Source organism: Sminthopsis crassicaudata, chromosome 4 (genome assembly GCF_048593235.1).
Source record: "Sminthopsis crassicaudata isolate SCR6 chromosome 4, ASM4859323v1, whole genome shotgun sequence".
In the NCBI taxonomy this organism is placed as follows: domain Eukaryota; kingdom Metazoa; phylum Chordata; class Mammalia; order Dasyuromorphia; family Dasyuridae; genus Sminthopsis; species Sminthopsis crassicaudata.
The window spans coordinates 104,077,996-104,094,400 of record NC_133620.1 but is presented as its reverse complement, the minus strand read 5'-3'; the positions used below and the strand labels follow the sequence as shown (position 1 = coordinate 104,094,400).

Here is a 16,405-nt window from a genome sequence, read left to right as displayed (position 1 = left end):
GAGGGCGGGGAAAGGGGGCGTGGCGACTTCTCGCGATGTTTATCCCGGCCAGGGGGCGACCATTTTAGTTTCCATCCGCCGGCCGGTTGCCCCGGCGGCGGCGTCTCCCTCCCTCCGGCGGTGTCCCAGGCAGGCCCCGGGAGGTGTCCGGCGGGCGGGTAGGCGCGATGTGGCGGCTCCGCTGCAAGGCCAAGAATGGCACCCACATCCTGCAGGGCCTCTCGAGCCGGTCCCGCGTGCGGGAGCTCGAGGGTCAAATAGCCGCCCTTACCGGGATCGCCCCCGGCGGGCAGCGGATCCTCGTCGGCTTTCCTCCCGAGTGCCTGGACCTCAGCAACGGGGAGACCGTGCTGGGGGACCTTCCCATCCAGTCGGGTAAGGGGCCGGGCTGTGGGCCGCTGGGGTTCCCCATAGGGGAGGAGGGAGTGGGGAGGATGGGGCTCGGCGTCCTGGCGGGCCGGGGCGCGGGGACACCTGGGCTGTCCCAGGCCCCGAGCTCGAGAGAGAACCGGGGATGCTCCCCAGGACCCGCGGCTGTCTCTAGTGCGGCCTGCGGGATGCATGTGGCCCATTTGACAGGTAAGGAAGCTGAGGGCTCGACCAGGTGTTCCACGGACGCCGAGCAGAACTGCCCATCCCCTCCGAGCTGCCCACTGAACGTTGGCGGCCGCGGGAGCGCACCCATTCATTCTTTCCTCCCCAGAATTGTGCGGGCTGGATCAGCTTCTTGCTGCTCCCTTGTTCTTCAATGGAGCATTTCGTGGACAGGGTCCCCAAGTTCTCCCTCTCCTGGCCAGTTTGTGACTCCCACCCCAGAAACGGGAAGATGGGCAGGGGGAGGAGAGGGCTGGTTGAGAGAGCGAGTGCTTCCCTCTGCCAAAAAAAGTCCAAATTTTAAGTCATTTTCTAAATCCAAACTTAAGAGCGCTAGGTTATTCTAAGTTTAAATATAAAAGCCTTTTAACCCTCTATTAAATAGCCTTCTTCCGCTCTAACTGGGAGCAATTATTTCTGTTGACAACTGAAACTTGAAGAGCAACTTCTCTAATTAGCACCTTATCGCTGGGCTGTCAAAAACTCTATAAATATAAACAGAGTGGTCCATATCTTGCTTTTCTACGCACCCCCTAGTGGCCTACATTAAGAATATATACTTTTTTTTTTTTTTGCTTTCCTGTTTTTTTAATATTAAATTTAATTTAATTTTAAGTAAGTTGTAGAATAACAGATTCTGACTTAGAAGGGACCTTAGAGGCTTCCTACTCTGCTACCTCATCAAAGATTCTTAAAAAGTCTGTTATCGAAATACAGTTTCTGACAGGTTTTAGCAGGCTGGAAAGGTTTTGAATGTTGCCCCCAGAATAGACTAACTGACTTGTAGTTGTGAGGACCACTCAATTTGGAAAGGCATATTTATATCTAAGTTGAATTCAGGCTGGCAAAATTTTTGGTTGCAGCAACTCCTGTAGAATAACTCTTGAATTTCAGAGGAGTTGTTAATCTGCATCCACTGAGGTAATACAAAATGATAACTAATATTTATATAATATTGTGTCAGGAGCTGTACGTACAATTATTAAATCATTTGAACTTCACAAAAACTGTGGAAATTAGAGTGCTATTGTTATCCCCGTTTTACAGATGAAGAAACTGAGGCAAAATGGAGTCACTGTGACTAGTCACAGACTAGAAGTAGTCTGAGGCTGAATTTGAATTCTGGTTTTCTTGACTCTAAGCCAGATGCTTTATCAACTTTGCCACCTAGTTGCCTCACCCACTAATGAAATTGTAGATCCTGTCAGAAACTTTTTGCTTTTAGATAAGAGTATTTAAGCCATGAATGGTGTAGAGTTGCAATCAGATTCCCCTGGTTAAGTTGGGAGACAATATAAATTAAAACAAAACAAAGTTAAAGAAGCTACAGAAAGGAATGAATGCTTGTTAGCTGCTTTTTACATAACTGTTTTATCAGGAACATGCTTTAATTCCTATTTGTAATTTACAGACTGGCTAGTCAGCCATATTTCATCTAAACATTCCTCTGTAGTTCTGGATGTGCTTTATTTTTAACAGGTGATACCCTGATCATTGAAGAGGACAAAACCAAGCATAAGACTTCATCTTCTGCAGTTACAAAACATGGTGCTCATACTTCATTCAGGGAAGTTTTGCCTGTGCTTACCAGAACTGTGGTCCCAGCAGATAACTCCTGCCTTTTCACCAGTGTGTACTATGTAGTAGAAGGGGGAGTTTTAGATCCAGCTTGTGCCCCTGAGATGCGAAATCTTATAGCAGAAATAGTAGCAAGTGATCCAGAATTCTACTGTGAGGCATTATTGGGAAAAACAAATCAAGAGTACTGTGACTGGATTAGAAGGGATGACACTTGGGGAGGGGCTATTGAAATATCCATTTTGTCAAAGTTTTATCAATGCGAAATTTGTGTAGTGGACACTCAGACAGTCAGAATTGACCGCTTTGGGGAAGATGCTGGTTACCCCAAAAGGGTACTACTAATTTATGATGGCATCCACTATGATCCACTTCAGCGAAACTTCCCTGACCCAGACAGCCCTCCTTTGACCATCTTTTCCTCCAATGATGACATTGTTCTTGCACAAGCATTGGAATTGGCAGATGAAGCTAGAAAAAAGAGGCAGTTTACTGATGTAAACCGATTCACCCTGAGATGCATGGTGTGCCAAAAGGGGTTAACTGGACAAGCAGAAGCAAGGGAACATGCCAAGGAGACTGGCCATACCAACTTTGGAGAGGTGTGATCTATGCAGGAGGAGGCATTGTCTACTACCTCAGTCATCCAGAAGGTTCTGGGTTTTCCAATAAGCTCTCTGTGAACCTAAAAGACAAAAGGACATAATGCTTGAAACACCCTTTTTACTTAAGACAATGAAGACACTAGAATTCCTTGTTAAGATTAAAATTAGTGTGCAAGTTTACAGATCTGTGTCTACAGTGGTGATACATGCTCTCTTCCTGCCAGGTGTGACAGTAAGTGGTGCCCTGACACTAGCCTGAAGAGAGTTATTTATACAAGCTAGCACTGAGCAGCATTAACTGATGGAAGAATACACCTGGCACATTTAGGGGTAATGTGGAAGGCTTCATGTGACACCACTGCATATACACATAACAGTGTCTAGAGCAGCTTAGACCTTTGAATAACACGGAGTTTTGAAAACATAAAACTCATTTCTAAATTATGACTCCAGTTATGGAACAATTCCTTAAATGATGTGCAGGGTGGTCAACCTGATTTTATGCTGAAAGTTAGATTTTTCATGCAAATACTTGCATGCAGGTACAAGGTATAAATACTTTACACAAGCAGTTTCTACAGGGATGGTAACTACTTCCTATGAGTGTTATCGCAAATACTGCATTTAATAGTGCCCTGTTTAAGATTTATAGTATATAAAAGTAGAATGTAGAGGATAAGGTGCCTAAATTCAGAACTATGGTGAAGGAGCTGACCGAAGCTTTAAAAGACCAGTATTCTTGTTTTAACTTAATTTTTATTAGCTAATAATTTATTGGATAAGATTTTTAAATTAAGCATAGCTTAAAAAAAAAAAAACCAACATTCTTTTAATTGAATTTCTTTGAAATTTGAGTACTCAAACTTTTGCAAAAGATGTTTGGTTTGTTTTTTATCTTGTGTGTGTGTGTTTAAATTCTGCTTTTTATTCATACTATATCTTTTGAATTTTTTTTAAGCTGTAGTGACCTGGTAAAGTTTGAATTCTTATTGTGATGATTATTCCTCACTTAAGTAGTTTTTGTTTTCATATTAAACATATAGGCCTACAAATGTTGAATTATTGCTAGCCTTATCACCACTAAAAAATGATGTCCTTAAGCCAGGTCTAATTTCTGCAGACAAGAATTTTAAAATTTCCATCTTATTTCTCATTTTGCCCTTTGAACAATCTTAAGGTACTTAGAGTGATGGTGATTAGGTTGTTTTGGAGGGAAAAAAAGTACTCTTCTCTCTGAAACATAAAAATATTACCAAATTCTTGTCTTACTGGGCTATCTTAGAGTTTTCCTTGTTCTCCACATTAGTTGTGTACCCTTTTGCTTGTTGGACTAAATCAGATAGGCACCCTCTCAGAAACAGCACTTCCATATAAGATCTCCTAGGTAAAGTTGTTTACTACCTCTTTCATAATTCTACTTATGATCAGGGATGTTAAAACGAATATAACAAAACCTCCTGAGGTTTAATGTTTTTGAAGTTCTTGTCGTAATAATCTTGATCTATTTGGGTGTAGTTGAGGGTCTGACAAACTAATTGAATATTTTAACTAATATTTTAAGCACATTTTTTGGGTTAATCTTATGGATTAGAGAAATACTTTTTAAGTTCTTAGGGTGAAGGTTTAAAGTTGACATTGTGAACAATTTAACAAACATTTAAGCATCTAATATGTGCAAAATACTGTGTTAGGCACTCCTGTTCCAATAGTGCTTACATTTTAGTGGGAAATTTAGGAAAAGTTAAACTTTATTTGAGGAATAATTAACAAAGTGTGCTTGAATTCTCTTAATAATTGAGTACCTTTTGTTTGCATAACTCTTTTCAAGGTATAAGTTGCTCTTAAGAGTAGTAAGTCTTAAAAGTGTTTTTTTTTTTTTTTTGTTTTACTGAGCCTTAAAAACAAAAACAGCACTGGTGAATTATAGTGTTTGTAAGTGAAAATGGTGTGAAACTTACACCTGTTTGTCTTCCTACTTGTGTTGATGATTATTTCTCAATTTCATTTTAGTTGTCTAAGAAACCTGATTAGAGTAATAAATGTTGTTGTAACCAAGGAATTTAGAATTATATCATCAACATTCATTCTTCAAATTGAGGTTTCTTATACAATTGTGCATCAGTTTTGTCAGAAACCGTACTATTTGCTCTCTGATGAGATCAGATGTCAGGCCTAATGCATTTGCCTCAAGACCTTTTAAATTTAGCCTGAGACAGGTTGATGCTCTGCCTTAGTATAAATTCCAGTCACTCTGAATTTTGATTCTGTATTATATGGACAATAGATTATATTAACAAAATGGAAAGCAAAAGAATTTCTTGCTGATATTGCACAGAAATTAAATTCAAGTGGTTTTGTTTACATGTTATTACTTTTTTCATACCAAGTGTCAAATATTTATTCAGGGAACTTTGCTTTCATATTTTGAACTTTTAAATCTCCTGTTTAGGCTATCCAATCATATAAATTGGGGACTGATACTCAGAATTGTTAGGGTTTTCATTGTTAATCATTTGCCAAAATTAACACTGTTGTGACTTGAGTGGCATCGCATATCTAGAAAATTCATGATGAAGTACTATTTCTACTTCATACCACTTCTAATAATATAAATTTTAAGTCCCTAAATTTTTGCTCTAAAATCAAGCTTGTATAGTATTTTAAATTTTAAATTTTGTGAGTATTCTGATACTTGACTAAATTGACCTCTTAGTCTGAATAAACTTGAGTGTTGGAAAACCTTGAAAATCTTTTGATTTAGCTACTTTAAAGGAATTTAGAAGAAATTTTGTTCTGTTATGTTTGCACTTGAACTCAACAGCATTGCCCCATTCACTCAATTTCCAGATTGAATTAGAAGGCCTTTAGCATTAGAAGCTTGGAGGGAATAACTATCCTCATTTACTTTGCTTTTGACTCCAGTGATTAGCTACAGTTCTGCCTTGATGTTACTCTTTCATTATCACAATTTTGTCAAAATTATTGTCTAATATTATTTGAAGATGATAATTAGTATTAACCCCTGTTAGGATACTACTTGATTCCTGGAGAAATGATTTCTTCCTCAGTGAAAAATTAGAGTTATTGGAAGGATAGTATTGAAATTTTAATTCATGTTGCCTTGATTTAGAATTTTCTTTTCACTGATTTCAGCTTAATGGCTTTGGTGAAAATCAGTATGGCTGTATATCTCTGTGATAGGAGCCCACTGGGGGCCCAAAACCTTGCAACAGGCAGTCACCTGCCCTTTTTCTAGGGAGCAAGTGACATTACTTTCTCTCAAAGGATCATAGAGATCAGAGCATTTAATGTTCAAAGGCAATCTTAGATATCACTTAGTCCAACTCCCTCATTTTACAGATAAGAATTAAAAGGCTTTTTAACCTTATAAAGGTCACACATGTAGCAAGTAGTAAAGACTTGATTCAAACTCCAAAATCTTGATTCCAAATTCATTGTTCTTTCCATGTAACCCAGCTGTCTCACTTTGTATGCCTTCAATATGTTTATGTATACCTCACTATACATAATAACTGTCCTTCATGTTTTGTAGAGCCTGGAATATGAGATTTGACAAGTTCACCTGGCTAGCATGTTTATTTCAAAGTTTTCCTTAAATTTACTGCATGGCTGCACTAAACTTTTTTTTAAATCCTTCTAATTAATCATAATGAGGAAAGATACAAGTTGAAGTGAGATGAGAAATTTTTTATAACTAATCATGTGGCCTTCATGAGCAGTTTTCATATATTGAGAATTACACCTGGTAATTATTTGCAGCACTTTAAGACTTGTTAAACAAAGTTTACATGTTATATATAGCACCCTCCAAGATCCTTACTAAAACCAATAAATGTATGTGTTGAGCTACTGATAATTAGCTCTTTTATCCTACCAATTGTACCTATTGTATTTCAGTAATTCAACATTCTATTATTGTGTTAACATTCCATTTCAGTAGCAATTAGGAGCATGCTGTGCCCTAGCATTCAAAATGTTTCTTAATACACTACTATAATGTGATTGTTCATGTATCTTTTTACAGTACAGTATTCAAATTTATTCTTGCAGTGCAGACAGCTGAGGCATCTGTTCTAAAGAGAATGGGTTATTAAAATCTTTATTCTTTTTTTAAATCTAAGTAATAAGGTCTTTTGTGTGAGGGGATACGGGAGGGAGGGATTCGGGTATTAATGAACTTGAAAGTTTCATTTTATTTATTAGATGTTGTGTCTTTTAATACCTAATAATAAAAGAGAAGCAAATATTAATTTGAATAAGCTATGAAATTTGGGACTTGAAGTTAAAGATAGAGAATGAGATGCTGAATTATCTAATTGCTGCAAATAGTACTTTGGCAATAATTTTTAAGCATCCAGTTTACAAAGCTTGCAGATCTCTTGATTGTGAAGCAGGATTTAGGACTTTTTAGTTGTTGGAGTTTATTTATGTATTTATTTTTGTCTAGGACTTTGATTTCATCAATGTAAGGAATTGCTTTTCTTTATCAATGAATCTCTAATTTATGGTTCTAAAGCATTCTAGGAGCTTAAGTTTAATAACTTGTCCAAGGTCACATAATCAGTATGTCAGGAAAGAATTAAACTGGAGTCCTCCTAGCTTAGAGGATTGCTCTTTATCCCTTACACACAAATTTTAGTAGGTTAAACAACACATTTGTTAAAAAGATTTTCCCCTCCTCTTAATAAACAAGGTCTCACTGTTTTTGTTTACCATATCATCAGCATTTAATTTTTAAAATATTGCATTGATTGTTATTTGTGTGGGTGCTAATTAAGATCTTAATGTAAATTTAAAGCTTAGCTTATTCTAGCAATTTTTTTAGAAGGAGTCATTGGAGAAAGACAAAGATGAGTGCTATCAAAACAAAAGAAAATCTGGTCTGGGATAAATGAATTCCTAATACTTATCAAATAATGCTAGTATTTCAGGCCATCAGGAGAGCAATAACTTTTGGGTGGTACTACTCAATTCTGTCAGTGGTTGGTTTCTAGTTTAAAAAGAAAAAAGAAAGAAAAAGATTCATATGTGGAAAAATTTTCAGTTAAAGCATAAAATTACATCTGAGTATTTATCATGATGGCTTTTTATGTTTCTTCCCTTTTTCAAAAGGCAAAATCATACCATATATGGGTTAAGGAAAGGTAAAGACATACAGTTGAGTGATAGGAATAATAGGCTATAGCTTCCAATACCAAGTTAAATTTAAGGAAATCTTAGGATATAGTATTTCTTTTAATATTATATGAAACTTTATAATGGGTACAGCATATGCATTTTATTTTGTAGCTCATGAGCTCCATAAAAGTAGCCCAAATCTTATTATTTTTCTAATTTACTTCTGTGCCATATAGTATCTTATAGGAAATTCCATATATTTAGCTAAAGTATAATGGTGACTTTGAAGGAAGGAGAAGGGTAATTTTTCTAGTAATTTAATTCAGCCTTGACTCTTGTTAGGAAATATACTTAGGAAACAGTATTTACCAAAAATAAATAGTCAAATATGTACATTTCCTGTCATATAGCTTTCAGATTAGAGCTGGTAGAAGTGGAGGCTTAAGAAACAAAATGGATGGAATTGGCTAGGAAAGATTGCTACATGCCACTACTTTAGAACATGACCTAAAAGAGTAGTAGAAAAATTTAAACCAGGAGTCAATTTTGTATGCTTGAATTTTCTTAGATTAAAATTATTTTCCTTTGGAAGATCGATAATTTTGTCTCTTGTTTTGACTTGGCTAATTCAGGTTGTTTTCACCACAAAGATCTTTAATATGCTGCTACCAGGAAAATGTCTTGTATCATCATATAACCTTTATGTAATTTTGATGTTGCCAAAATGCTTTGATTTTATTTATCAACTTGTATGATTTTAATAACTGAAAGCTGTATGTATGTATGTATGTAGTGACTTGTTATGAAAGAATAAATTAAACAATCTGAATTGGAGTGTTTGTCAATTTAAAAAGTGTTTTATTAATTTTTTTTTTTTTTTTTTTTTTTTTTTTTGTTACCATACAGCTGCTTCACCTAAACCAACAATCTGGTTTTCTGTTTGGTTTTGGGGTTTTTTTGTTTGTTTGTTTATTTGGTTTTCTTTTAATCAAAAGTCAATATACCATAGCTTTTACCTATGAATTGTATGTATTCTACCAAAATGTATTTATCTGGTGGAATTTTGAGTAACTGTTTTCCTGACTTCTTTCTCTTTTATTTAAAACTAGAGGGCATTTGACACTTTGGTCACTCTTAATATTTTGTCATCTGAAAGTGATCATGGAGGGATGGGGACTACTGATTTCTTGTTTCTTTAAGAAACTTATAGGTCTAAAATGTCATGAAAGCACAGGGACGTGAATCAGTCTGAAGATGAAAACATTTGGTTGTTACATGGGAAGATAGTCAACTAATTTTATACTGGTTCTGAACATTAGACTTAATCAGGAATTGGCCCACCTTAATGTTCTCATTTACAGATAGATTGATTAATCCATCTCTTCCTACCTCAATAATTATAAAGTTGTCATAGGGATAGAGAATAGGGCATAGACCTGTGATTTCCAAAGCAATATAGACAAAAAGATGGGAACCTTAAAAAAAACTGAACATTCAGTTTTTGGAATTTATGTTAATGAAAGAGAGGAAAACCTATAGATATTCTGAAATGCACTCCATGTTTTGGTATATTATGCTTCAGAGTCCATAGCCTAATACAGGAAAGATTCCACTAAAATTCTTTGGGTGAATCTAGCCCAAGAGGAATGAGAAGCTCTCAAGAGTGCAATTCTGAAGATATAAAGGGAAGCAATTTTGTTGAGTAGTAACTGCCCAGTAGATTTACATGTATACTCTGGATGCAAAAATTACTCCCCCAACTTTTATTTTGAAAAGACATATGTTTATATCCTCTATCAAATTGCTAACCATTATCAGAAGAGGAAAGGGAATAGAGAAAAATTTGGAACTCAAAGTATTGTAAAAATGAATGCTTAAAAATTGTCTTGACATGTAATTGAGAAAAAATAAAATATTATTAAAAAGAAAAGACATGTATAAATAATATAAGCAAGGACAGTCAACAGTATGCTTGCAAAGATATGGCACAATAAGTATAGTGAATATCAAGAATGCCACAGCTCAGAATGAAGTTAGCAATGAATGAAAAAAGTTAATGTGATTTTAGGTTATGTTATATAAGAGCATTGGCATCCAAAACCAAGAATTTAATGGTCTTGATGTACCTCTCTTGATCAGACTGCCTAGAGTACCATATTTCTGATTTGGGGGTCACATTTGTAAAACCAGGGATTCAGAGGACTGTGATCATGATGATGAGGGCACTGGAGAAGATTTTGGTTTTTAAAAAAATATGGAACCTGCAGAAGAATTGAGCATAACATTTTATGTATCTTTAAGCATTAAAATGTCTATTGAAGGGATTAAATTTGTTTTACCAGGTGACAGCAGAATTAATAGTAACTAGTAGGCATTGATGAGAAACAGGTTTTGGCATGATAAAAGGAAAATTTTCTTAACAATTAGGGTTATCTAAACATTGAATGAAAAGTTTGCCTCAGAAGCTAGTGGTTCCCTTTTACTTTGTTTCTTCTGAGAAAGACTGGATAACCCCTTATTGGCCATGTCATAGAGGGGATTCTATGGCCTCTGAGGCTCTTTGAAACCTGAGATTTCTGTATCTACTTCATAGCAAATAGCAGCTTTTTCCAACTGTCTATATTTCTTCTCCTTTTTCCAGGATATAACCTTTCTGTTACTAACCCATGAGGACTTAGATAAGTAACATCACTTTCCTAAACGTTATCTTTTGCATTTATAAAATGAAGGTGCTAGGCTAAATGATAGTAGGAGTCCCTTTTGGCCCTTTTACCACCCATAATTGCTTTATCCAGTCCAATGAGAGAAGAGATAATAAATGTGTTCCTTAAGAAAACAAAAGATGAATAGACACTTTCCGAACCTAAAGAAAGGTTTGGGGGCTTTTCATAAACATCCATTGAGACCTGTAGGTTTGTGTGGTTTTGTTTATTTTGTTTTTATCATACCAAGTTAACTGATGATTTGAGTGAAAGAAGCACCAAGAATTTCTGAAGGTTTTTTTTTTAATCAAATGAACTACATCAATTTATTCAACAAATCGTTCCTTATGACTAATAGAATTTACTCAAAGATGATTGTTAAACGTAATGAAATCAACAGTAACAAAAATATTCAAATCCATGATCATCTCAATACATGAAAAAAATAACCTTTGACAAAACACAGCAATCACAAAATGTAAAGGTGTACTTTTTAACACCACAAAAGGTATCTAAAGTCAAAAATAAGCACCCTATGGGGATACACTACAAGTTTCCCAATAATCACAGGAATAAATGAGAATACCCACTCTCTGCTAATATTTTATTTAATTCTAGAAATGTTCATTTATAGCAATAATACAAAAGAAGGATGTTAAAAGTATAAAAGTAGTCAAAGAGGAAATAAAACTATCCTTATTTCATGATGGCATGATGATTTATTTAGAAAGTCCTAGGGAATCAGCAAAAAAAACTTTAGAAAATAGCTACAGCGAAGTTGCAGACCACAAAATAAACCCACAAAATCAACATTTCTATAACACAACAAAATCCAAAAGGAAATCCCAATCAAGATAACTACAAAATGCACAAAATATGTGGCAATACAAGTCATACTTGTATAAATTACAAAACAATCCTTAAAGAAACAATTTATTGTTTAGTTGTATCTGACTCTTCATGGCCTATTTGGGGTTTTCTTGACAAAGATAGTGGTTTCCCATTGCCTTCTCCAGCTCAATTTACAAATGAGGAGCCCAGGCAAATGGTTAAATGACTTCCACAAGGTCTCACAGTTAGTAGGTGTCTAAGGCCAGATTTGAATTCAGGAAGATGAGTTTTCCTGACTCCAGACCTGGCCCTTTATTCACTGAACCACTTAGCTGTCCCTAAAGAAACAAAGACCCACTTAAACCCTTACAGGAATATTCAATACCCATGTTAGTTAGGGCGGTGCCAATATAATTAAAATGACTACTATCAAAGGTAGTTTGTTACAGTTACAAGTAGTACTGTTACAGTTTTACGTGAAGCTTATTAAACTACCACAAGGATACTTTATAGAACTCAATAAAATCATAAACTAAATTTTGAAAAGCAAAAGATCTAGAATATGAAAAGAATTATTTTTAAAAGTAGCAATGAACTGAAAAACAGCATTTCCAAATCACAAACCATATTACAAAGTACCAATCATTTACTTGATAAATAATGGAAGAGACTCAGATAAAGGAGAATGAGAAATTGTGAAATTCAATAACCAATGTTCAAGAAGGATGAAAAGATAAATTATTTAGGAAGGTACTCCTTATTTGATGAGAATTTCTGGGAAAACTGTAAAATAGTCTGGAAGAGATTAAGCTTAGACCAACACTTTATATCATATTTCATAATAAATCCAAAATGAATACATAACCAAATATTAAATATCATATAAAATAGGAGACAGATTGTATACTTTTATCAGACAAGTAGGAAATCATTTAAATTTTTTTCAATTACATTTTTTAGCTAAACATTATTTTTTTTCCTTCTTTTCATTTTCCCTTGGGGGAGGGGGAGAACAAAACAGAACAAAACACAAGGACAACATCTTTGTAATCAATATGTATAGTCCAGCAAAGCAAATTTTCATATTATGTCCAAAAGTGTGTATTTCATTCTAAATCTTGAATCCATCTCTGTCAGGAGATAGGTAGCATCCTTCATCACAGGTCCTCTGGAATCATAATTGATCATTGCATTTATCAGAGTATTTGTCTTCCAAAGATGTTTGTTTTAATAATTTTATTATTATTATAACAGCAAAAACATTCTCTTGGTGAATTCATACTACATAAATTCATACAACTCTCCCAGGTTTCTCTGAAACTATCCCTTTTGTTGTTTCTCCTATTCAACAGTATTTAATTACATTCATCTACCAAGCATAATAGGAACCCCTTGATTTCTAGTTTTTTATCACAATATGACATAGCTTTCTAGAATTGCTTAGACCAAGTCATAACTCCACCCACAATGCATTCATACCTGTTTTCTTTCAGTTTTTCCAACATTTGTTATTTTTCCTTTTGGTCAACTTTACCAATTTGATGGATGTGGGGTAGAGGAGATACATTTTTTTTAACCAAACAACCGTTGAGACGATTACAAAAACCATAATAAATAGTTTTGATTACATGAAATTGCATGGCATTTGCACAAACAAAATTAATAGATGTAGGATAAAAAAGGGAAGTGGCCAACTGAGAAAAAAATATATTTCTCAAATAAAGATTTAGACTCGAGATGTTTTGACAACTAGCAGAAATATAGCAAGCCAAAAGTCATTCCCTAATAAGTGGTCAAAGCATTTCAGCACAGAGTTCTTGCATATTATTAGCAACTAAAAATGATTCAATTATTAATAAGAACTTTTTGTCCAGTTTTGGTGGGGGTAAACTATGAAGTGATTATCCTTAACATTTTTTGGGGGGGGCCAGTAGGGAAATGACTTCAGAAGCTCTTTGCTGAGCAAGCAATTTAATAAAATAGTCACAGAATCAGAGATAATGTTTTAGATAAGACCATAAGAAGTCAGCTGGTCTAGCACTTATATTTTAAAGATATGGAAACTGAGACTCTAAGAATCATTAAGTGAGGTCACATAGGTTATAAAGAGCAAAAAGATTTGAACTCAGGTCTAGAGATGCAAACATACACAAACACATATACACATTTAAATTTGTATATATATATATGAATGTATATATACATATATATGTCATTTCCAAAACTAACATCTCTCCTCCCATATTGAAAGTAATATATCCATAAAGAACTGTTGCGTGGTAATAGACTTATTCTGGAAGTTACAAGGAGGCTAATTTCAGCTAAACAAAGAACCTTCTAATAAATAAAATTACCACCAATGAAATAGACAATCTTCCTGTGAGATAAAGAGTTATATACAATTATAGATAACTGTAAGGACTCAAACACAGGCTCAATTACAACCTTTTATGAATATTCTAGAACCGATTTCTTTAGTGAGAAGAGAAACTAGTTCTCTAACTTCTTTCCCAATATGATTTTACTATTTGAAATTGAATAGGTACAATTTACAAATTTTCTGACTAGTTAGACGTGTTTCTATTGTTGCTAGCCAACTATGTGCCTCACCTATATTTTATATTAAAATAGCTCAATTACATTGGCATTATAAGGCACATAAAAATATTACTGTCCTAGATTTAGAACTAGGAGGAACTATAAAGATTAGAATGTCCAATACCTTGATCAAACAAACAAGGAAACTGGCCCTAAATTTTCAGTGCTGTTTCTATTATGCCATAATTGCTTATTACTGTAGGCAAGGGAAGAGGTTCCAATCAGGGTTCAAATATGCTTAATGACCCAAATGTGTGAGTATAGCCTCGACCAATTTTTAAATTGATTATTCACTTTACTGCTTATATGTCACTGTAGCCTTCCATTCCAAAGATATTATAGCACTCTTATCAAGTAAAATAATGGAGTCTAAATTTAAACAATGAAGAAGGTATATTTTTTTAAAAAGAAAATATATTGCCTATAAAGTTGGAAGCATCAAAGTAATTTGAGACTCTCAAAACTGTTAGCTGGATTATTGGAATGCTTCTATATTTATAAAACAAAGAATACTTATAAAGAAAGACAACTTTTACATCTTTCCTGGCTAAAGCCATAAATGTTTCCTTTCTTAGTGTTTCTTTCTTTTTTTTTTATTTTGTATTCATTTTTCCAAATTATCCCCTCCCTCCCTCCACTCCCTCCCCCCAATGACAGGTAATCCCATACATTTTACATGTGTTACAATATAACCTAGATACAATATATGTGTGTAAATACCATTTTCTTGTTGCACATTAAGTATTAGCTTCCGAAGGTATAAGTAACCTGGGTAGATAGACAGTAGTGCTAACAATCTTTCTTAGTGTTTCTTAAGTCATTTAGGAAATAGTTGGATCCTCTGAAAAACTAGAGAGATATATGGGATGTTAATTGAGTGTGAGTAATGGAGGGACCATATATATGGCATTTTGGTTCAGACATTAGGTATCATAAGAGTTTAATAATTTGATGTCCTTATGGAAGAGAGGGAGGAACTTCTGATCATTAGCTTCAAGCCAAATTGTCAAGCCAATATTAATTAATCAGTTACCATATATGCCAGTCACTGTGCTGTGTCAGAGATAGAATGAAAGGCAAAACCAAAAACCAATCCCTTTTCTCAAGGAACTCAGTATAGTAGAGAAGACAACATGCAAATTAGATACAAAACAAGCTATGTACAAAAAAAGCTATAGCAAATAAATTGGAAGTAATCTCAAAGGGAAGGCATTATGAAGGACTAACAACCTTCATGTAGAAAGGATATTTAACTGATACTTCAAGAAATCCAGTAAAGTTAGGAGAGAGATGGGAAGGAAGAGAGTTCCAGTCATAGGCTTAACCAGTAAAAAGCCCTGAATTGGGAGATAAAGTATCTCTAAGAGAAGCTAAAATTGTCATTTGTGTCAACTAATTTAAATCACCAAAAGGTAGAACGGGGTCATAGCAATGAAAAAAGACAAGAGAGAGATATAACCAGCTTTCTAAGTGTTCCAAGAAGAATAGGATGACAGTCTTCAAATATAGATTATATTTTCTGAAGTAGTTTGTGTGTATATCAACAACACTTTTCACATAAATAGTAATGTTAAAATATTTAGCAGCCTACTTATGTCAACTTTCCTTTTTGCATTGTTCTTTGTTGTAAATGTTGTTCAGTTGTGTCTGACACTCCATGACCCTATTTGGAATTTTGTGTGCAAAGATAGTAGTTTGCCATTTCCTTCTTTAGGGGATCAAGACAGACAGAGATTAAGTGACTTGTCCAGGGTGATACAGCTATGTCTGAGGCTGAATTTGAACTCAGGTCTTCCTGACTCCAGGCTTGATGCCATCCACACTACACCACCTGGATTTCCCCATTGCTCTATATATCTCTATTTTTCATTCTTCTGAGGTTTTGCTTTATTATCATTCATTATCATATAAGGTTGCTGAAAGAATATTGATGTTAAATAGATGGGCTTTTGCAACACTGTCATCATAGTTCTCATTTTTAATAGATAATATTATAATGGAGCATATTTCATACTTCTATATGTTACAAAAAATTAGCAAGTCAATCTAGTTGACAAAATGGGGGGGGGGGGAAGAATGGAAAATCTAGGTCACTAGATGGAGCCATAATATTATTTTTAATGTTAGCAGATTTTATGGAATGAATGGCCTCATCTACCCTTTGAGATTACCTCACTTCTTAATACATAGGAACTAGACCTATCACTTCAGTTAATGTTTAACTCAATTTGTTATTCAGCAAGGGTTGCTTATTACACACATACACACACACACAAACCAATGAAGAGCTAGATCCACTTCAGTTCTGAGGATGTTATAGCCATTAAAGAGTTTCAATCAATGTCTGGGTTGGAAATG

At 34.8% G+C, this 16,405-nt stretch overlaps 2 protein-coding genes across 2 annotated transcripts in view; both read left to right on the top strand.

The window, feature by feature from the left end:
* The first annotated feature begins 48 nt into the window (after positions 1 to 48).
* On the top strand, positions 49 to 8,739 carry YOD1 (YOD1 deubiquitinase). Its single transcript, XM_074309027.1, has 2 exons — positions 49 to 375; positions 2,074 to 8,739. Exons 1-2 carry the CDS (start codon positions 168 to 170, stop codon positions 2,778 to 2,780), a joined length of 915 nt encoding a protein of 304 aa, XP_074165128.1. The 5' UTR covers positions 49 to 167; the 3' UTR covers positions 2,781 to 8,739.
* C4H1orf116 (chromosome 4 C1orf116 homolog) overlaps positions 357 to 16,405 on the top strand; it is a 37,443-nt gene continuing 21,394 nt past the window's right edge. Inside the window, exon 1 of the mRNA XM_074309018.1 lies at positions 357 to 375. The gene's annotated coding sequence lies outside the window, so the exon portion shown is untranslated. The remainder of the gene's footprint in view (positions 376 to 16,405) is intronic.

Coding starts and splice junctions, on each gene's coding strand:
- YOD1 (XM_074309027.1), top strand. CDS start 168: ATGTGGCGGCTCCGCTGCAAGGCCAAGAATGGCACCCACATCCTGCAG. Junction 376..2,073: donor GGACCTTCCCATCCAGTCGG/GTAAGGGGCCGG, acceptor TATTTTTAACAG/GTGATACCCTGATCATTGAA.